Source organism: Sinohyriopsis cumingii, chromosome 5 (genome assembly GCF_028554795.1).
Source record: "Sinohyriopsis cumingii isolate HCF-2022 chromosome 5, ASM2855479v2, whole genome shotgun sequence".
NCBI lineage: Eukaryota > Metazoa > Mollusca > Bivalvia > Unionida > Unionidae > Sinohyriopsis > Sinohyriopsis cumingii.
In genome coordinates, this window is record NC_142965.1 from 63075041 (window position 1) to 63099621 (window position 24581).

General features: G+C 35.5%; 1 protein-coding gene across 1 annotated transcript in view; it reads right to left on the reverse strand.

Annotated features, from left to right (window-relative positions):
- Nucleotides 1–4032: 4032 nt before the first annotated feature.
- Nucleotides 4033–24581, reverse strand: part of LOC149799310 (glypican-5-like) — an 89230-nt gene continuing 68681 nt past the window's right edge. The window contains exons 3-4 of the mRNA XM_089958179.1: nt 5141–5844; nt 4033–4095 (exon numbers count right to left, since the gene is read on the reverse strand). Of these exons, the coding sequence (XP_089814305.1) occupies nt 4033–4095; nt 5141–5844 (767 nt within the window). The remainder of the gene's footprint in view (nt 4096–5140; nt 5845–24581) is intronic.

The following is a 24581-nucleotide window of genomic DNA, read 5'->3' on the forward strand; positions in this document are numbered from 1 at the left end:
TGAAAAACTTGATTTTGACTGGATGTGGTCAAATGAAATTCACAGACCCAAAGCACTAAAATATCTGAACAATCTGCCAAGATGTAGATAGGGTTAATATATTGTAACCTGGGCTAGATAAGATGCATTTAGCCCCATCGTAGTATAACAAGGAGAAATACATCTGATGTTAATCATGTACTATGAAAATGTTTCATTTGTAAAACTGAACCTTAAAAATGCCAGAATGATGTATAAAGTTTCCACCAGCCATTGCCATACACTTTACACCTGAAGAAATTAGCAGCAACACTGATCTTTAGATCAATCACAGCCCCCAAAAAATTCAAATTCCAAAACAACCGCAAAAGGATTATCTAAAGACAGTTTTTAATACTCTGGGACAATTATGTAGAGAAATATCCGAAAAGAAATCCAAGGATTTTATAGCATATCAGCTTTTCACCATAGGTGTCTTAAGTGGATGAAATCTAAGACTTAATTTATAGCACATTAGTTGTATCTATCTCCTTCAGCTAATTTTTGTATATAAAATTATGTTGGCATGCGTTATGAGTTTAACTTGGACTAGTGAATATTAATAGCAATTTTATGTGTGTATAAAATTTACATGTGATATGTAACTATGGTAGTCTAGGACTGCAAGTTATATGTTCATGGTGTGTGTGGGTGTGTGCAAAATGATTAGTGATTAACTGAACTAACTATACCTACATCTTAGAGGGCCTCTTGATAAATTAGTTCTATTAGGCAACTAAACTGATTTACCCTCATTAAATAGTTTTTATTATTACTATTATTATTATTATCATTATCATTTTATTATTATTATTATTATTATTATTCCTGAATACAATGTCAACTCTATTTCCAAGACCTGAAATTCCTTGACTGTGGTTCCTACCATTTCAGCTCTGTTTGCAGTGATTCTTCCAAGTATTCCAGGATGCTGTTAAAATACTGTTATGAAAGATATTTCTGCCATTTTATACAAATATCCACTCTTATGCTGCTGATCCTGGTTCTTGTGTGGCGGCCTTAAACATGAGAGACCTATTAGTGTCTGTTCAGTTAATTTTAATGTCATTTGAAGTATACTGGTCAACTAGATTAGACTACCCTATAATGCAGGATAAATTAGTTTTTTTTCAAGGATGACCTTTCTTCAGGAAAGCACACTGCATGGGGTTTTTCTCCCATCTCCCAGAGCTGTAGGAAAAAATATTATAAAATGGGTATTGGGGGAGTATGAATATCTGGCATCATTTGACACCATCCCCATTTTACAAAAATGGGGGGGACATAGATTTGTAATGTTTCTTTAACAATTTTATTCATATTGCTGCTACATCTGCAGTGTGGCAGTATATAGTGATGTATAGCAATGGGGAATCATGCCACAGACATGTAGGATCATGTCCCAACCAGTCAAAAATGATCCTGACAAAAGCCCAACCAGTCCTAACGCTAACCTCTTAATGCTGAGCACCATGTTAGGCAGCTGCTAGTACAATTCTTACAAGTCTTTGGTATGACTTGGCCAGGGTTTGAACCCAACAAAAATTTGTAATGGAGAACAAGGCTTATATCTGGCCAAAAAGATAATATAGTATCTAACAGAAAACCTGTGGTGAAGAGAGGTTAATAGGTTTGTCCCTCAGTCTTTATGTGATTTTAGATCATTTACAGAATATAGGAAGCATCTTCATATATAATGAATTGAATACTAGGTATTTCTATAAATGGATTGCTGAATTTCACATTGATGATTTCCTTACAATGAATACAACTGTCTTGAATTTGAGGACTTAGGTGTTATTGCTGGTTTTACATAAATATCTGTCAAATCACAATCATCATCCTCAATTTGCTAGCTTATAAGTCAACTCCAACTTCAAACTGCACAGACCCAGATCTGCCATCACATAATGTTCCAGAAGATCTATGTCTGTGCAGTTTGTTAGGAGTAATCTGTAGAACAAACAATGCAGACCCAGATCTGTGGGCTCATTATGCAATGACAGATCAGGACCTTCACTGCTTGCTTATAAGTGAGTATATACAGTACAAATCCATCTACTACAAAGCAATTGTGCTCTACCTAGGCTGATATTTTCTATACAATTCCTTCAGAAGGAACTTGACACAATTGATAGTAAATCTTTGTTCTGTGCTTCTTTCCAACAGCCTTACTACTTATTGCCTCATAAAAAGAACTAATTAGTTACAGAAAACAAGTTATTCCAGATTCTGCCCCATTTCCGGAACAGTTTCCATATACTTTGGACTATTAAGCATCTACTTGCCTTATAGCTTTGCACTAGTCAATCAAGCACTGGAATCAGTCCATATTAATGCTGGGGTTTGTGGTTGGGTTTTTTTCTCTTTCTTTTCAATAATGCATGCTTTTCTCTCTGATATATTCCAATACACACAGCATCCTCAGCAACATGCTGCACACATCCAAGGCATAAAATGAGTCCAATTTTTTTCTCTGCTTTATCTCAGATAACTTAACAAACATTTTATATTCTCAAAAACATCTGGCTGGGTTAATTACTTTTGAGAATCTGTGTTTTTTTAACAAAATTATGAAAAAGACAAAAATAAAATAAGCATGTGTGTGATTGTGTGATTTGTGTGATTTAGATTTTTAATATAGCTTTAAAAATTTTCCTGTCATATCGCTACAATGTCTACAGTGTGACAGTTTAAAGTGATGTCTAGCACTGGGGCATCATGAGGCAGACATGTAGCATGATGTCCCACCCAGTCACATTATCCTGACACCAGGCCGACCAGACCTAACACTAACCTCTTAATGCTGAGCGCCTAGCAAGGCAACTGTTAGTACCATTTTTGTAAGTCTTTGGTATGACTTGGCCACAGATCGAACCCACAACCTCACGCATCTGGGGCAGAAGCTCTAACCACTAGCCCACCAGAGTAGTCACAAAATTAGCTACTCTCTTCTTGAAATAATCTTTGTACTACAACAGTTATGCCATTATGCAATGTGTAAGTGAACAATCATTTCCCTTCCTTCTTGCAAAGCACACATTTAGGAAACATTATTAAAAGGCTGTCAAGATTGTTTGATAAGAATGTTTAAAGAAAGTTTTTTGGGGGGTTGGGTCCCTCTCAGACTTTCTATAATTTGTATAGTAAACAATTTTAATTGGGGAGATGATCCACAGGTGTAAAGAAAATTATCATAATGTACATAAATAAGAAATAAAAGAAGAAAAGAAATTAAATGAATGGGAGAGTGGTTTGTGAATAAATACTTACTCAAGAGAGTATTTAAGTGAGTGAGTAAATTAAAATAATTAGCTTAGCTCTGTCTATAATAAAACTGACTAAGTCTTCAAGACAAGACCAAAACAATTTCAAACACATCGCAAGTTGGATTGTGGCAATGTGAATAATTAACAGTCCATTTATACCTCAGCAACTGATGGATAGATAAAAATACTACAATGAAAGAGATTTTTTTTAAAAAAAGATGGATTATGGGCAGTTAGACTGGGTTTCTTTCCACAGTATTTTCCATCTTAAACCAAAGCACTTTGCAGAAAAAAATGCATGCCTCAAGTTCATTACACAGTATCGGGAATGATATCCGCATTTGTCTCATTGAATTTTCACAACAGCATCTCAAAATGTAGCTGAAAGTACCTAATTCATTTTGTACACAAATTATTGTTTCTGTTGTTTTAGGGTTTAACGCCATTTTTCAGCACAAGATAGGCTATACATGGCGGCTAGTATAACTGGTGGAGAAAGAACCCTGGAAAACCCAGGGAAGAACCACCGACCCAAGAGAAACTACTGGCAGGCTTTACCACGTACCCACGCTAGCCGAGCCTTGGACTCAAAACCCACGCAGACAGAGGTGAGATGGCAGTGATCAGGAATGGTGAGCGCTTTATACCACTCGGCCACTCTGGGCCCCTCATACACAAATGATTTGAGCATAATTCACAGTGACATAAAGTACAACACCTTTCATTCAATACAAGCTGAAAGAGGCTATTCTGTGTACATGTAACTGGCCATGTTCGTCCTGAGTTCAGGAAGAGTCAATTTTTGATACTGTAAAGAAATCAAAAGGACGTAACAATATTATGGCCAAATATGACCGAATAGTCAAGATGATGACTCCTTACTAAACAATTCATCCATTCCACGGGTCATGGCAGCATCGAAAAACAAATTATTAAAATATACCACCCTGTTTTAGCATGTAATTACTGTGATGTGTTACACTCTATTAAGATTTGAATGGTGTTGAAATACTTCATGAGCAAAATGAATTAGTTACTTTTAGCTAATTAGTTAACGAAGCTAGTCTGAAAATTCAGTGAGCTACAGATGCAGATATCATTCATGATGCTGAAAGGAACAAACTACAGTATTCAAATAAAGTAAAGATCAGAACCACCCTTTTCAACAGTAAAACAAGTAATCTGCCGAGGTTTCATTTGCCACTTTTGTTCCCAATTTCTTCATGTTCAATAAATAAGTGGCCAATATTTTGGTACTTAATTTCCAGATGAAAATATGTGATCCATGCCAGATCCTACATTATAGGTGTGTCTATGAGTTATCGATGGAGTAGTCTATTCTGACTGCATTTAACCTTTTAAGAAACTGTTAACACCCTTATCCTGTACAACAATGGGCTGCACACTAAATCAGGGGTCTCAAACAGAAGGCCCACAGGCCTCATGCAGCATGCCAAGCCATACTGTGTGGCCCACAAAATGATTGCCGTCACAAGGTGTAATGAGAGATAACAAAGGTGGTGAAGCCCTTGGGCCATCTAAAATGCCCTTATGCGGCCCTCAGGGTGGTTTGAATTTGAGACCCCTGCTCTAACTCATTTCCAGTTCCACCAGTAAATCAAGCAGGCAAATGAATCCTACTGGTAAGACATTAGAGATATATGCATTTAAAGTCTGTTTTCATAACTGCACTGCAGATCAGTGTCAAATCTGAAAGATAATCCTATTTTATCAGAAACAGAAAATATGTTGAAATGTTTTCATTCTACAAGTGCTTAAAGTACACACATAAGATAGTAAGTTGAAGTAGCAGATTGGCAAATAATTAATGAATGAAGAAGAATCACACTTACACTATGGAAGAATTTTGGTGCATTGACCATGGCATGCATGATGGCATCTGATATCATATTTGGCAGCCGCTGAAGAATTTTATCAATGCTGTTCTCCCCACCCATACGGCGTACAAGGATTTCAATTGACCCAATTATATCATCCCATTCTGGGCCAATCTCGGACAGTATGGAGAGACAGCCCCGCATAACCTGGGTACAAAACCCTTTACATGGCTTGTACTGCATCAAACCTTGGCAGTGCGAACAGTACTGTAACCTCGTTAGTGCATGCTTGCAGTCATCTTCCAACACCAAGAAATCGGTAGTATTTATAGCCTCCAAGACAATATACAATGCATCAAGATAGGCTCGGCTTACTGATAATGCACTGTTCAAATTCTCCACTATCTTAGCTGGGAAATCCCCAAATGGTTTTGGCCGAATATCTTGTCTACGTTTTGATAGGCAATGATGCACATGATGTGTCAATGTATTGGAAGAGTCTTTGTCAAAAATGCTATATTTTACTATCACTGGGAAAATATTGTCAAAAAATTTGGCAACACTGCTTGGCAATATCACAGTCTTTTTCATGTATTCTTCCAGGTCTGTAAAAAGATGATTGACAGCCAGTCTATGTTCTGACACAGGAATGGAATACCAGTCTGACAACTTGTTTCCTGTATTATTCTGTCCCACTTCTATCATGGAAACAATTCGCTCTACAAATGGAAAAATAGAGAAAGCATGTAGTGTGCAATAATAATAATAATAATAGCCTAACCATAATTATAAAAACAGCAAAATAAATCATATCTTAACTGAGTGACATTTCAAGAGAAATATAACTATATCTAGCAAGCTTAAGCACGTCTTGCTAAATCTGAATATGAGATGATCAAGGAATTTAAAGCTAACATTTGGACAGGCTCTCTGTTAATATTAGAAAAAAAATGGCTCTCTAAATATACAAAAAGTATGTTAATAATTTCAATAAAATTCATTTTATATAATGATAAAAAAATCTCAAATTGTATTTGTGAGTTTACTCACTGTATAAAAAAAACCAAGTTCACAGAAATTTATTATTTAACATTTAGCTCGCAATATTTTGATTCATCATACTTGAAGAATGCAAACTTTAATTAGGCCTTGCTTCTCATAAAGATCTTTAAACTGGGCTCAGTTTTCACACTTACAGAGTTATCTTGTTTCAGTACAATTATACTGAAATAACTTCAACCCAGACTTATTGCTTTAAGTTTCTGAAAGCAATGAGGAGTTCATCAACTGAAACAAATGTTTCAAGTTTAAACGCCCAATCCTAAAATATGACATTTTGTGAACAGACAATTTTTGTAGAATATGCCACACATATGCTTTCAGTTATGTGAATTTCAACAAAAAGATAAAGATGTTTCAGTCAGGTACTTTAAAGAAGACTGGACCAAGCCATAGGACCTGGATAAGCATTAGTGTACATGTTTTGGCATTTTTTTCTTGTTTTTCTTTTGGGGGGAAAGGGTGCAAGACAAGAGCTATTAAAATAAACTTATAAATCTTATCCCAGAAAAATGTGAAAGCATACATGTGAAAGCAACGTTCTGTGAAGAAGAATTATATGCTGGTATGATTTCAACCACTGGGAACAAAGACAGTAGTTGTCTTGTCTTTATTATATGCAAATCCAAAAACAAAAATGTAGACTGTTTGAGATTTAGAGTGGAAAATAATTTATTGTCTGCATAGAGAGTGAAGTTGGTCTTGTATATGATATACTACATGATATGATGTGGGGGGGGGGGCAGAGAGAGATTTAATGTAGCTTTACGAATTGTTCAGTCATATCAATTTACAGGTATGTCAAACACTGAGGCATCGTGCTGCAGACAAGTATGATCAAGTCCCACCCAGTTACTTTATCTGACACCAGGCCAACAAGTCCAAACACTAACTTCTTAATGCTGAGCACCAAGCTAAGCAGATGCTAGTACCATTTTTATAAGTCTCTGGTATGGCCATGAATCAAACCCAAGAGCTCTCACATCCAAGGCAGAGGCTCTAACCACTTAGGAGAGGAAATGATCTGATGCATGATCTATGAAATAATGTGTTGGAAAATTTTGGGCAACACAAATAAAACTTATATATGAAGAAAAAAAAGTGTCCAGTTGCACATGAAGTGTTCCTTTTCAAAATATGATGGCTCATGAAAAGATTCTCTGAGATTTTGTAAAATTGTTCAATTAAAGGCATACTCTGTGATAATCAAAATATGTTAACTACCTCTCAATAATTCTAAATTAACGTACGCAACGATACATTGTATACCATCGAAGTGACACTTTTATATGAGCTAATACTATATATGAGAAACTATTTTACACACTAGTAATTACCTATCCCTGAAAGGAGTCAATTTCCCATAAAACATTTCAGTTTCTCTGCATGGAGCATGAAGCCAAGAAGAAAGGAATTAATGATTCAAATAGATGGCTGCCAAATGGGCCGGCATTACATAAGGACCTTTATCATTATGTCTGGCACTCTTTCACAAATAAAGGGTTCACAAGTGCTTTTTAAGATTTATTTAGCCCCAAAATAAATCTACACCAGCTTGTTTACTCCATCCCTGAGTAAAATGCTTTGGTTCAGCCATGGAGTTCAGAAAATGTGCAAGCTTGGGTTTCCACTATCAGCCAAACAGCCAATCAGAAATTAACTCTCAAAAGTAAAATATCTTGTGATTGGTTAAAACAAAATCTCAAGTTCAAACTCAGGAGTTTTATAATTTCCAGGCCTGGAGTTAATTAAAGTTTTGAACATATGCCACAGATTATTAGAAACAACAGGTATCTACCACCCTCTTGGAACTACTTTCTCCCTAGATGCAAAAAAGCTTGCAAAGTATAGGTAATAAAAAGCCATTAGCCTGAAAGCTCAGTCACTCTGCAGTCAGGTAGCTGGATTTTGCAGGGTTGTGGCACCAGTAAGTTTTGAATCATCAATTCTCGATTTTCATGATTGATTCCCAGTTCTGCCAAGCCCAATTCCATCAAATGCATTAATATGGGAAAGTCTATTAAACAGAAAGGGTGGTGGAGTAGAGAGATGCATAGAGTGCATCTTTGAGTTCACTCGAGCTGAAAAACCCAATTGCAAGGTGGAAATTCATGAAACTTTGTTGTTATGTAATTTGCCTTGGAATAACAATTTGCAAGTGAGGGTTTTATCTTTGGTTCCACCCCTGGAGTCCCTGGGATGGAATCAAAGATTAGATTTACACAAATTTCAGTTATAATGATATTTTAAAATATTTTCTGGCCAAATATTATATATACAGTCCTAGCTGCGCTAGTTTTTAGGGTTTTGCAATCAGCCATTTAATTAAAATATGAAAATTAGGAATACATAAGCATCAATTTGATTGAAATCAGATTTTTACTGCCATATGTGACGATCTGACAGTAACTGCTTACGGGTTGTGTTCTGGTGACCATTGAATCAGCCAATGGAAATGCCGCTTTCAGAAATTTGAAAGTGTATCAAATTGTTCAGTACACATTAGTGTTCTTCAGCCACACTGCTCGGTCTCCCAAACATGAAGATATAATACTACATCTGATTAGCTGATAAAATTAATGACAGTGGTAATTACAAAGGTTGCCAGAACATGACCCTTAAGAGGTTACTGTCAGATCTTCATGCAGAACAGTGATCTCATTTTAATCAAATTGAAATAAGCATGAAAATGTGCCTTTTACTGTTGTATCATTTATTTATCAAAATATCTGTGCACAAGTGATATTCATAATATATCAAGAGTAATGACTATTTTATACTTCAGGTCAAAAAAGTTTATGCATATTTTTCATAACATCTTCATTATTCATGAACACTAGAACTATGTGCAGGTTTTACGGTTACGATGACAGAACTGCTTCAGTCCTTAGTGTCTGTTACCTAGGAAAAACTTTCTATAACTGAACAATAGCTATCCACAAAGAAGCCTATTTTCATCATACTGTTCAATTACAGTCAGGTGCTACAGTGTACCATAAAGTACTAAACTGTATCATTCCATTCAGGTGTTATACTTTACCACTAAGTAAATGTGGCAAGAATCAATAAAATGGAGTAAAGGACTCTTTAATACATGACAGAGATAAAAGAATGTTAAAAAGTGACAGCTCATTTCTGGGTTAATTCGGGTCTACCTCCATACATCATTTAACACTGAGCAAAGCAAAGAAAATTCAACAGCACCTAGTACCTATACAGGAAATAAAATGTAGGTTAACTATCAATTTCTAATATCACAGAGACAAATTTCCAAGCTAGTTCAGTCTGCATAAAACTTGTCAATGCAATCACAGTAAGGACTTTGAGTTTAAATTATGCATCCACGTGCTTCTGCAGCCAAGCAACTGCCAACCTAAGAATTGCATGTCTGCTTCTCACAAAGATGGCTTCAGTTTTTGCAGGAGAGATTTTGTTTCTCTATAATTACACTGGTAGCTGACAGGAAGCAAAGGAGTGGCAATTTGGGGCAGGTAATAATAGGTGGAGAGGAGTATTCCAGCTGCTGTGAAGAGAGAAGAAGAAAAAATGTACCAACATTTGGTCTGTGGACTTCATCCTGACATATTTTTATGATTACATTACAGTCAAACATCCATTATCTGCACTTGTCGGCAGGCAAGAAATAACCTAATCACACATTTTCTGACAGTTTAAGAATAAAGTCCCTTTGAAACAGCTCTTAGATCATGGAGGTGGGATAAGGTATTACTCTCATTTGAATGAAATCAGGACAATTAGAAATACATAAAACCTACAAGAATCTGCTCTCATTTTACAGTTTAAAAAAACCTTTTACAAAACAAGTACCATCTATTCTTACATACAAGCTGGATCCAACTAAAACATTGATTCTAATCTGCTGTAACATAATGTCCTGGCAGGTCAGGGTCTATACATATTGTTAGGATATTGCTTCTACACAGATATTTGTTTTTTCTCTGATGACCCCTGAAATACTGCAAAGGGATGCAACCCTTGTATCTCTGGTAAAGTGTAAATTGGTCAAGCTGTCCAAGTAACCAAATATGCATAATAAATTGCATACTCAAAACTGAACAGGACACTACTGGTCTGTACATCTGAAATGTTTCATGCTGGTGCTCTGCATACATAGGTCTGATGTTTCCCTGTATAATGTTGCAGGCAATGGAGCAAGAGTCCAAAGAAGACCTAAGATTGTTCTCTTAGCTTAAGTTGACCCAGCATCAACACTTGGCATGTATGACGCTCGACGTAACAGGATCTAGCACTTCACTATCTGACTGGATGCAACTGAATGAAAATGATCCGATCGGATTGCTCGCTATGTCTAAAGAGATAAATGAGGAGAAACCTTGCAGCATTCATTGAGAACACTAAATTTTATTGGGTTTTTTAACAGCAATTTGAGACAATGTCACTTTTCATGTCAGTTGCTCTGATTTATATCATACACACAAGTTTTTCTTAGAGTCTAGGCAAGTGGCCATAATGGATACTTAACAGGTGTAACTAGCTTTCTCACTGCACAATTGATTTCACTTGCAATGGGCAGTAACTCTTTTACTTCCAAGTGGGCACATATTCAAATCATTGTTTTTGGCTAACCACATATACCACGTATCGATGTGAAATGAAATGGATCGACAATGTCTGGCTAAGATAGATGAAGTTGCAATCAAGAAACAAGATTTATGAGCAAAAATCGGATATGTAATCTGCTATTTTATTGATCCTTAAATAGGATTCTGTACATTTTGTCCCAGTCACACAAAATTAAACACAAATCAAACCATACATATTCCCTGTTGTCCTCTGTATATCTGTCCACCTATCTAAATTAAAAATTAATATATTTACTGATTGACAGCTGCTTTTTTTATCTATCTGCAGCAATTACTGATTGCTGTAAGATATTCTCTCTCTGCCTTAATCACACACACAAGGAGGAAACCTTAAATAAACACATAGGAGGAGGAAACCTTATATTTTAAGTTGCAAGCTTGAAAACACAAGACAGAATGATTTAAGACAAGTATAATATACGTAAATCATTAATCCACATACCTATTTAAACTCGAACACGAAGCCAAGATGAATCAGCAAATAACAAATAAGAATTATGATCACTTAATTAGCCTCAATTAAGTAAGACAGGTAAGAAGACTCATTGAAGCATATATTTGTAATAAATATGTCTACATTTTTAGCATAATTGCAACATCAAGTTGAGGAACTCCATGATCAGAGCCAATCAATAAGTTTCCTTTATAGATATACATAATACAGTCCAATGACTATGAACTATGATCTCTGTACCCAGTTACTTCAAAAGTCATAACCTGCAGATCAAACCACCACCTTGCTGCCAATGTTAAATAATTTATGGTCTGGTATTAACAGTGAGACTTGGTAGTTAATGCTTTGGGTCAAAGAAAATGTCAACTAGGGTTAAAAAGGTCTGCATGAATATAGCTCCTGTTCCTAGCAACCCTATCAGGTGATTGATAATTTAAATTTACTGCAAATAACTCTGACTGGTGGTCAGATGACATGCATAATAAAGGATCAATTTTTCACAGCACAAATCTGTCTGTGAAATACACTAGATTTATCAGTGTTCCAGCATAATTATTCATGCACCAAATTCATGTAACTGACCACATTTAGTTCCTGACAACAACAAAAAGTAAACAGTTCATGAACAACACTTCAATCTTGAAGCTACATTGAAATTCTCTGGCAAAAATATCAAACATTAGAGGTAACTGCAAGATATCATTTTGTAGTTCTCAACATAATATGTATTTATACTGTGGTGTTTTATGGTACTTCAACATAAAAGTTGCCATGTGGTGCCAAAGTAAAGTTACAAAATTACCAATACCGAGAAAGTATTTTAAAGAAAGGTTCCCCGAGTAAATGCAAGTTGAGACCTAAAATGTTGGGCAAACATGTTGCATTCAAATAAGGTGAAGTGTTTCACTGTTAACTCATTAAGAGGATGTCATCAAACAAGTGACAAGGTCACTATGGCAAGTCCAACAGTACAGAGCCAATCTTATCACATTTCAGCAAACAGGCTAAGATCACCAAAGCAACAATACACAACTAACCCACAATTAACATAAGGGTTAAAAATCAAAGTGTGGAGAGCACATGCTATCACTGTCCCACAGTTGTTATCAGATGATTTGTGTCAACATAAAACTGTGTAGACAATCATACTCACCATCCTGTCACTCAACAAATATAAATAATACTATTTTTAATCCAAGACAACCATTCCCCATATAATGGACAAATTTGATGCTCTGAGTGGATTTTGGTTGTAAGAACAGCGTTTTACATGGTCAAGCATTGTAAAAAACATCAATTTCAGGACCCTCTTTTATTAATATCATCAGCTAAGACTACTATAAGTATCTGACAATATTTACAAACCTAAAGCATTACTCTCATATAGGTGATAAAATTGCCATGTGGACCTGTAACCAACCTCACAACCTCCCTAAATTAGCGCAGGTGTGTTAAGGTGATAAAACTGCCACGCGTGACTGTAGCCAATCTCACAACCTCCCTAAATTAGCACAGGTGTGTTGTTGTTGTTTTTGTTGTTCTAGGGTTTAACACACCATTTTTCAGCACAAGATAGGCTATACATGGCGGCTAGTATAACTGGTGGAGGAAGAACCCTGGAAAACCCTGGGAAGAACGCCCGACCCATGAGAAGCTACTGGCAGGCTTTCCCACGTACCCACGCTAGCCGAGCCTTGGACTCAAGCCTACGCAGACAGAGGTGAGATGGCAGTGATCCGGAATGGTGAGCGCTTTAGACCACTCGGCCACTCGGGGCCCCCACAGGTGTGTTAAGATAAATGGCCAACATCAACGGTTGAGCAGCAGCAGCTCAGTTGGTAGAGTATTGGAAAACAATGGGTTGCACACTCAATACCCACCCTGGTCAGTCTGTGCTAGCTGCCTCAATGTGCCCTTGGAATAGGCACTTAGTTCGCTTTTTGTGGGTATGATATGGCCGTTAATGGGTTAAAAGCACAAATAAAACCAACTAACCAACCAAATGTCATCACAAGAAGCCCTTCAGTCTGGCATTTTAGCCACACAATGAAAACTGAACAGAGACAGACCATTAAAAGACCCTTGAACACTATGTAAAAGCTGGATCATCAACAGAAAAAGACCATCCCGGAATCTTGGACTAAAAGAAATTGATAAATATATTTGTATTTTCTTTATAGGTTCAAACCCCTGCCAAGTCATACTAAAGACTTATAAAAATGGCACTAACAACTATCTCACTTGGCGCACAGCATTAAGGTCCATGTTAGGATTGGTCAGCCTGGTGTCAGGATAATGCAACTGAGTTACGGACATGATGCTACAAGTCTGCGGCATGATGACATCACTATAAACTGCCACACTGCTGACATCAAAGCAATATTACTAAAATTGTTAAAGCATAGTTAAAAATCTAAATCACACTCAGGCACACATTTTCTTTTTACTATTATCCCTGACAGACATAATACTTGAGTATATTGTTTTCAAAGAAATAAGTCTCAATTACAACCAATAAAGACATAATAATAAATGACAACACCTGTGTAAATGTTCCCTAAGTGACATTTGTCACTTTATCAATACCCCCCAGTCAGTGTTAATTGTATGGCACTCACCACAGGGGGGGGGGGGGGGGGGCAGATAATTTATCCCCTTAAAAACTAGTATCTTGAAGATATAGTGTTATCTTTATTTACCAAGTGTAGGTCAGCAGATTTAACAGAGGAACTCATCAATATTGTTAAATGAGGGGAAACAATATAGGAAAGACCTTATCATTCCAGGTCTGTTTACTCCCTATATTCAGGCAGAACAGTATCTATTCAAATGAAAGCATAAACTGTATTCATAAAATATTGCATTACTTTTCATATTATTATTTTCAGTTTTTCATATTTTTCAAGGGTAATTAATAATTATACTCTATATGCTGCCTTAGAACATTGTAACCGAATGGTTTAAACCAAGAAATCTAAAAAAGACAGTCACATACATGTACATATAAAATCATCTTTTTGCAGTCTGCAGTTTCACTTAATCAATTGTTTCATTTTGCTTACAAGCCACCCAATAGCCTATAATTACTATTAACACAATAAAATATGTGGGATATAATTTGCAGTTATGCAAATTTACATTTTTTTAAAACAGATGGCAATATGGCTGGGTCTGAGATCTGTAAAAGTAATCTTCTCATTTAATTTTCCAAGGGATGAGGTCTGGAAAAGTTGAGGAATATGAAAAGAGAAATTTAGCTTCATAGAAAAGTTTAAGTGCCTCTGTTACCTTGAAATTTACTATCTAATTTTGGATATTTTCTCTACACCGATCAGACTGGTGGACAATTATATATTTTAATAGTCAAACAAAATACGAGTAGTTCCACAGACATACACGATCCCTTTACTGCAATGTTGTGATAACTTGCTAAAATCAATCTAATATATGCTTTGATTGTAATCCTGGGTAAAAATGTTTTAACATGTTTTATTGCAAAATGTAAAATTGACAATGCTCAACTGAAGCACTTGTTTCATCAGTGCATAGCTTTTGAACAGTTTGATTCTGAAGGTCAGAAAATCTTGCATGAAGCTTGCACTCTCATAATACCTAACTAGAAGTGATCAGTTAAAAAAAAACACTGAAACCTTTGAAATCGGAAATCCTCTAAGCTGAGAGTATGTACAGACAATATTTATTTTATTCTCGTATAGTATTTTTAAAATTCCAATCCTTAGACTAACACAAGTTTGCTAACAGCTAGGGATCAAAAGTGTTTCAACCATTTTCAGAATCGCAATAAATATGAAGCAGTGTTGGCACATCAACACAATATGGCTATTTGGTACAAAAACAAAAATAGGAGTGCTACATGAATAAATGCAGCTTAATAGTTATAAAAAAATCACCAGATTTGACATAAATTATCCAATGAATTTACTGATAAAAAAGATATTCACTAAATTACCTTCATTAATGAGTGTGTGTGATTTCAATTTTTAACCAAGCTTTAACAATTTTTCAGTCATATTGCTATGAAGTCTGCAGTGTGGCAGTTTACAGTATGTTAGCACTTGGGCATCATGCTGCAGGCATGTAGCATCATACCCCACCCAGTCCCATTATCTGGACACCAGGCCAACCAGTCCTAACAATAACCTCTTAATGTTGAGTGCCTAGCAACATGCTGAGCACCAAGCGAGGCAGCTGTTTTCATTAATGATATTTATACTGTATTCTATTTATTCATAGAGAGCACTATGAAATTATAACTGGTTTTGATCTGTGCAAGAAAACAAGTATACTAGTATACCAATAACTCAAACAGTAAAGATCCCAGCATCCCCGGAAGGAACAGAGCAAACTACAATTTATTTTAAAATTTACTGTTGCTTTTTTACCAACACCTGCATTATCTACTTACAGCTGGTTTAGGTTAATGTATAGATTGAGAGTATTTGTATCATCTACCTGCTGCTTCAGGTGAGAATCTGATCATCTACCTGGCTAGCTCATGTGATATTTTGGTGATAGGTACAGCAATATATATCTGTATTTCTTACCCACCTAAAGTTTTACTAATAAATCACACAACAAGAATGTTTCCCTCTATACATGACTTGTATTGCATATTTGTCCAAGGTTACAATAGGTCATCAGTGAAGTATATCAACAGGCCATGGTAGTACAAAATGTAATAAGCCAGCTAGGATTTGAATGGGCTCTTTGGCAATACTATCTCTGTAGTGTCCCACAAGGTAATTGTTCCCTAATTGATTCTGTCTGGCACAGGAGAGAGAAGTTGTCATGGGAGAGTTGAGGTCAGATGTGAGGGGATCAAGGTGTGAAGTCTGACTAATCAACACTTGTATCATCTGATATTCAACTAGGATTAACAAGACCCTGAATCATTTCATATACAGTAAAGTAATATTACCTTACATACTCGCTTGTAAGTCAGGTCAAACTGCAAACAACAAAGATATTAATGTGCCATAGCATAATGCAGCAGATCAGGGTATGTAACTTTTATTCTACTGACTACTCCTAACAAACTGCACCGACACAGATCTGCCAGCACATTCTGCAACAGCAGATCTGGGCCTGTGCAAACTGTATCACTGGCATACACATAAAACACTAACAGAATCTCTCTCTACCCTCTCTCAACCGCTCCTGTGGCCTAGTGGTTAGAGTGTTTGCCTCGGATGCGGGAGGTCATGGGTTTGATCTCCGGCCAAGTCATATGAAAGACTTACAACACTGCAGACATCGTAGCGATATGACTGAAAAATAGTTAAAGCTACATTAAATCTCAATCTCTCTCTCTCTCTGCAGTAGCTTTGTTGTTAATGCATTGTATTCATTACCACAATGGTGTGGGTTTAATTCCCACTATTAAGTCAGCCTCGATCTGCTGACTATTGTTGCGTGTCCTTCAGCAATTAATTTTACTTTTAACTTCAAAGTGTTTGCATTATCATAAAACAATAAACGAAATTCCCATGAAGAAACTGAAGCTCTACTAAAAAGATTTTCAGGAAATCCAAGAGCTATCAATGTCTTCTTTTAAATGCTGAGTACTTTATGATTACCATCTCTACTATTCTTTAAGTGCTTTATCAGCAAATTCAGTATCAAAACTATTCTCTTATGTTGAGTTAACGTGTTCACAATATACTTATCTGATATGCACTGCATTCGTTTTGGTTCAACAAGATAAACAGGAAGTACTGTGTTAAAAACATGCCCTAATGACTATCCATTCTGGAGACATAGCTACCTTTTCATTTCAGATCTACTGATCATCATAACAAAGTCTTTTAGTACAAAAATCCCAAGCTGCCATGGAAATTCATTTTGAAGTAGCCACAACGTTATGTACAAGACTGACATTTTCTTTATTCAGGCCTATCCAGACATGATCATTCATCTTTTAGTGAAAACCCAATTTAGCTACTGCCATCCATTTAGAAAGTACAGATAGGAAGATTTGGTGGCCAAGTCGGGAGATCAAATCTGTGCCATTTTTTATTTAATATCAAGTAGACATGTCTTTAAGTGAAAACCCAATGCAAATGCAACCATTATGTCAGGAGTAATGACAACAAAAGTAACAAAAGGGATGCCATGGTGGCCACTCTGGAGGTCTGAGGGGTACCATTTTCATTTTGGCCCTATTAGATATCATAAAAAGTCTTTGAGTGAAAACCCATGTCAATATGATCATTTGTTCTGAAGGAGTAACAATAATAACTTTTTCAGGATAGCTGCCTTGATGTCAGATCAGCACCATTTTCATTTAGGACCATCCAGACTTCATATGAACAGCTTTCTCAATAAAAAAGGTTGATAAACCACCCAGTTCGAACTAGTGATAACAGGATTTTAAGAGGACTGCCATGGTGGCCATATTGGATGTCTGAGGGCATGTCTGACTGGTAATAGTATTATTTAGGACCCAAAAGACATCACAATAAGTCAATATCATCATCCATCCAGGATGAGTGAATATAATAAGGTTTTAAAGATCAATGCCATGGTGGTCATACAGGATGTGAGATTGAAACAAACTTTGTTTAGGACCAACTAGACATCAAAAGTCTAAATTTATTAATGTCTATGCTATCCATTCAAGAGGAGTAGCCATGACAAGATTTTGAAGATGACTAATGAGATGCTATACTGTCTGATGGAGTCCATTTTCATTTAGGACCAACTGGACAATGTAAGGCTTTCAGTAAAAAGACCTTGTCAATATGGTCATTTATTCTGAAATAATATCAATAACAATTTTCAAGATTGCCACAGTGGTACTTCATCATATAACCATTATTGCCACTGATCACTAATACCGACTTATTTAGACCGCTCCGGTGGATTAGTGGTTACATCACCTACCTCAATTGTGGGAGGTCGTAGGTTCGAACCCCAGCCGAGTCATACCAAAGACATAAAAATGCCCCAGTGCTAGACATCACTATGAACTGCCAAACTGCAGACAGCGTAGCAATATGACTGAATTTTGTTAAAGCTATGTTAAAATCCAAATCACACACACACACACTGGCTTATTTGTCAACCACAGAGGTTCTACTGGATGTAAACAGGTTGTTATCAGAGTGGACTATTATACTGGGCCCTCACAAAGGGGTTTTTCTCCAAAAGAACCATGCAGCATATTATTTTTGTTGTTTGTAAAGTTTATAGGCTGTAAGCAAGAGCTGACAGTCCTAGTGGTGTAATTTGGCTAGACAGTAACATCATGGTCTATGAAAATAAATTAGTTGTCTGAGACCATCTCTGTTAAAAATTTAAACATTCCATGAAACTTGTGAATTTCTTCAAATCTTTTCTGAATGATTAAAAATAAATTATCATGTGTACAGTTTTAAAATCAAGAGGATATGTGGTATCCTTTCATTAACTCTACCTCTGAAATATGTACTTTCCATTACCCAATTGATCTTATTTTTAATGGCCCCAATCCTTATCATCATGTAAACGCTTAACCAATAAAAGTCCGTGCCAATCCATTTTTTTCGCCCATGAATCACAAACTTTAAACTGAAAAATGCAACAGGTAGTACATCAGTTTGTTGCAAAATTATTAATTAATTATTTAAAAACACCAGTGATAAAATACTGCTGCTGAGAGAAATTCTGTAGCATAATTTTCTGAAGAAAAAAAACAATATTTTATAAATAATAAGTCTGAAAGGAACCCAGCTGATCATGGAAGTACATAACTAATACTATGGCAGTAATAAATCCAGAAACGAAAAGGACAAATTTTCCAGTCCATTTAACAATTGTGTATATCAAAGTTTTTTGTTGGGTTTTTTTCATCAAAAACTAGTTACATTTCCTCGTAATACTTTTACTTTAAATTTCACAAATATATGTATATGGCCACCATGGTAATGTTCAGGAAAATGTTCTTCAAAAATTGTTAGAATTTGTGAATGGAAGGTATAACTCTGAAGGTCATGATTTGCAAACAAATCTAATGTACAGTTTAGCAAGCACAAACAAAATATAAAAATGATTTAATTTAGCAATTTAAACAACATTTCTGTCCACTCCAAACCATTAGAATCAACCTCCATAAAGCTAAAAGTTATCATCAGAAACTTTTGTCTCTCAATACAGAATTAACAATGACCATACAATAATCAATGGTTTCTCCAGGCAGCACCTTTGCACCTTTCAGCATGGTAAAATCTGAAAATGTGCATGTAAATATTGGCAATATGTCATAAAAGGAACACACATAATCAAAATAAAACTCTATAAATATTTTCCAACTTATCACAGACCTGAGAAAACCAAATCAGCAAAAGAATTGAGACTGAGAAACGATCCTTATACGAGTATTCCCTTTAAAATCACACCAAGCCCCACTACCAATGGCAAATCATTAAAATGTACAATTTTAAACCTTATCTGAACCTATGCTGACATATTTCATATTATGGGTAAGCAGTGACAATTCCATCCCAGTTTCAGATATTGTTACCTGGGCAATGTGCCAAGAATTTCATTGATCAAATTTGACCTGGCCCTTGATAAAGCTATGAGTACAAATCATAAAGATGCAAAGAATATCTTTTCATGCTGAAAGCTTTAGTTATCCACGCAGATAAAAAGAGATGAAGGGTCCAATCAAATTGAAAGTACTATGTATTTAGAGGCAATAAGAAATGAACTAATTAAACGTAATGACAATAACAATGGTCTTACCACCTGATATCAATATGGTACTAATAGTTTGGTCATTATCCATCAAGAATGCAGGGAATCTGATATGAATTATCCTGCCATGATCCCAAACACAACAAGAGTCCATTGAAGGGATCGGTGCTCTAGTGGGCAAAAAGAATTTCCAGGAATTCAAGATAAAACCATTTCTTCCCTTTAACTGTCCAGTGCTAAAACCATCTCTGATATTCTTCATTAATAAAAAGATTTTCAAATTAAGATGTAACCATTTCTTCCCCTTAACTATCCATTTTTGAAACTATCTGATATTCTTGATCAATAACAACATTTTCAAATTAGCTGGTGTGGTATACATACTGGATGTCGCATTGGCACCATCTTCACAGAGATCAAGGTAGACATTATTAGAAGACGTTTGGTAAAAGAAACCATGTCACAATAACCATCCATTCAGGGGGAGAAATGACTACAAGTTTTTTAAGACAGTCATCGTGGAAGCTATATTTGATGTACAACTGTTACCATTTCATTTAGGATCAATCAAATCAACAGGTGAAAACCACATGCTGATATAGCCATCCATCTGGATAGGATTAGAGATAATGTTATTTTCAAGATGACTTCCCATTCATGAGTGTGGCCATACAGGACATCCAATTAGCACCATTTTTTATTTAAGACCAACTGGACATCATAAGAAGTCTTCTGGTGAAGACCCCATGTCAATATGACTTTCTGTTCCAGTAGAAATGTCATAACATGATATTTAAGATGGCTGCCATGGCAGCAATATGGATGTCATATATCATTTGATTCCCGACCATCAAGACTTAATATGATTGGGGGTGTGTGTAAAACTTATTTTAATAATGTAATACTTACACGCTGCTATTTTATAGTTGGCATTTTGGGAGGGTAAAAATAACCTGACCACATGGCAAGATTTTATTTTTCTGCTAGAAGCTTCCAGAGCTCTGAATCACCCTGGGACACCATAAAAAGCCTTTTTAGTGAAAGCCTTATGCTATGACCATCCTTTCTGGAGAAGTAGTAATAACTAGATTTTTAGATGGCCACTGGCTATACAAACAGCACAACCAGCACTTTCATGTAGGTCAAACTAGACCATGGGATGAATGTGTGTGTCAAGTTTCATGGCAATCCTCCATGTAGTTTAAGAGAAGCAATAGCAAACTTGTTCTAATGGACAGACAGACAGACAGACAACAGACCATCCCATAGTTCTTCTGATCTATGACCAGTGGTGCTAAGAATAAAATTGCTTGCTCCAAATGATGGAAACAAAATTATTTTTTATTTTACAATAGTGAAAATATTTCAAAGAAAATGGCCATGTTCTATTTATATATATAGTCATAATTATTAGAATTTTTCTGTACAAATTCTTAATGCTGAATAAGAACATGTGAAAACAGTTTAAACAAAATTCTGTTAACAACAATAATGCATGCTTTATATTACAGTAACAATATAAATGAATTTAATGTACAGGCTGAACAAACTGCAGTGCAGCAACCAATAAGATAATAATATACAAGAAGACTTGAGAAGGGAGATAATAATATACAATAAGACTTGAGAAGGGAGATAATATAAAATAAGACTTCAGAAGGGTCCCATAAATTTGAAACCAAATGCTCCTTTTCATGGAAAGTTGGAGAAAACATGGAGACATATATTAAAAAACTAAAATATGCATATTATAATCTTTTTAATGCTATTTAAGGTACATCAAAAGAAGCATATACGAAATTCTCTCACAAATGAAAGATGTGTGCAGACAGACATGGTTTCTTTGGCACATCAGATGATTCAAATTGAATTAGTCTGTCTTTAATTAAGGTCTGGCTCACTGCACAAACAACCAGAGATTACATCCTAATGTGTGTTAATACTAAGGGGCCATTAAATGCAAAATTCTTTTTAACAGTCCACAATGAATATTACTGGATCACTGTATCACTATAAAGACCACATTTTTTAAGTTTTAATTTAAGTCCTCTATCTGTTTTGTTATAACCTCATCATTTTTATTTACAGGTGGTACATAATGGCCTTGTGGACTTTTCCATCAATCCAAATCAAATGTGCCTTGTGTCTGTCAAACTAAGATGTTATACTTACAAAAGTTTGATTCATTATCAAAATATGCTCAATATTTTAGATGTATATCCTTCCTTTACTCCCGATTTTAGAAGCCACAATGGCTCAGTGGTTAGGGCATAAAATGCATGACCATACAAGATTGGATTCAATTCCCACCACTGGAATGGGTTGGTTACCATGGTTACCATGATGTGTCCTTGGGCATATGACTTTACTTGCCTTAGTACATGTACTAAAACATCAGCAGCAAATGATATATGTACTATAAGCATCAGTAGCAAATGATACATGTACTAAAAACATCAGTAGCAAATGATACATGTACTAAAAACATCAGTAGCAAATGTACTAAAAGCTTCAGAAGCAAATGATACATTTAAACTTCAATAGCAAATGATACATGTATCAAAACATCAATAGCAAATGATACATGTACTAAAAGCATCAATAGCAAATGTACCAAAAGCTTCTGTAGCAAATGATACATTTAAACATCAGTAGCAAATGATACATGTATACATTAACTTAAAATTCAGTAGCAAATGATACATTTATTTACATCAGCAGCAAATGATACATGTATACATATATACATGTACTTAAACATCAGTATCAAATGATACATGTACATAAACACAAGTAGCTAATGACACATGTACTTAAACATCAGTTGCAAATGATACATGTATACATTAACTTAAAATTCAGTAGCAAATTATACATTTATTTTGATCTCTTTTAACTATTAATTATTTGTATGCCTGAAAAGACAATGATTGTGTACCTTATCTATTTAAGATGTGTTCATCTATTACAGGTATTTGAAATAACAAGGTATGCACTAGCAGTGGCCTAATGTATGTATTTTACAATGAGTTCATATATTACATTCAGGTATTTGAAATAACAAGGTATGCACTAGCAGTGGCCTAATGTATGTATTTTACAATGAGTTCATATATTACATTCAGGTATTTGAAATAACAAGGTATGCATTACCAGTGGCCTAATGCATTTTAATTTATTTTACACATTCAGGTATTTTAAATACATGTATCATGGTATGCACTAGCAATGGTCTAATGTATCTATTACACACAATGCATATCACTAGTTCTTAGCCTCAGCATTGCCTGGCGTCATAAGAAACATTAAACGCCATGGCAGTGCCAGATTAAAAATACATTCTCTAAACTCGGAAGTAAAAAAAACTTAATATGTTGTCTTAAACAGAAGCATCTTAACAGGTCCAGTGCAGAGCCTGAAGCATAACATGTTTCAAGTTAAAAAAGCCTCCAACTTTCAATAAAACCACTTTAATTTTTACACTTTGCTGAGTTTACTACAGTGATAAAACACATAAAACAAACATGCATGCAGTGGGAAGGTCCATGTTCCTGCCTGCACATCAGATGAAAATCTACAGAATGTGATATGATACAATGCAATTACCAATGCAATTATAAACATGTATATATTTACATTCATCTTGGAGGATGGAGAAACTGCTGAAACCAAGAGACCTAAGTGGGAATTTCTTCCATTGATGATGGTATCCGTTATGAACACAACTGTCTAATAATGAAAGGTCCCTATGCCAGAATGCACTTTGTCAAAGTTGGTCAAATTCTGTTCAGTGGGGGTGGGGTATATAAAGTTGTGAATACCTTAGGTATTGGAAGATGGCATAATTTGTACAAAACTGAATATCATTTATGCCTGGATGTTCTGTGCCAAGTTTCAATGAATTAATCTGATGGTTCTGAGAATATAGGTTAAGTATGGTACAGTTTGGTTTGGTTTTGTGTTGTCCAGCACAGCAACACATGTAGTAATTAAATGCCATGGAAATGGGAGTAAAGTGTCTTGCCCAAGGACACAATGTGGTAGACAATCTTGACTGATCAAATGAAGATTCAAAACTGCACCAAGCTGGTCACACGTCCAACATGCTAACCAATGAGTCAAAGTGGATTCTGGGTTTTGAGAAGAAATTGAAAACAGCAATCATTAATTGTTGACCATTTTTTATATTTTTAGTAATGGCTGTCACATTTGATAGTGGATCAGCATCATTTGTGCAAAGTTAGAATCTTCCTGCCAAAATTGCTATCTCTCAAATGTGATCAATTTCTGTTCAGTGTTTATTTGGAATAAGTCATTTCAGTCATTTTCTATATTTAGTAATGGCAGCCATGATTATGCTGGATATGCATCATCTATAAAAAATTTAAAAGCCCTTCATCCCTGGATGCTCTCTGCCAAAGGTGGATTTTGTTGGCCATCTCCATCCTCATAAGGAGACATTCCAGATAAGATTTTCCTTGCTGTGGAAACTGCACTATTTCTTCTGTTTATAATTTAACACTGTAATGCCTTCCAAATTTCAGTGCAGACATGAAATTGGTAAAAGAAAATGTCGTAATTACATTCATGCAGTGCAAAACAAAGGGTGTGGTAACTAAGA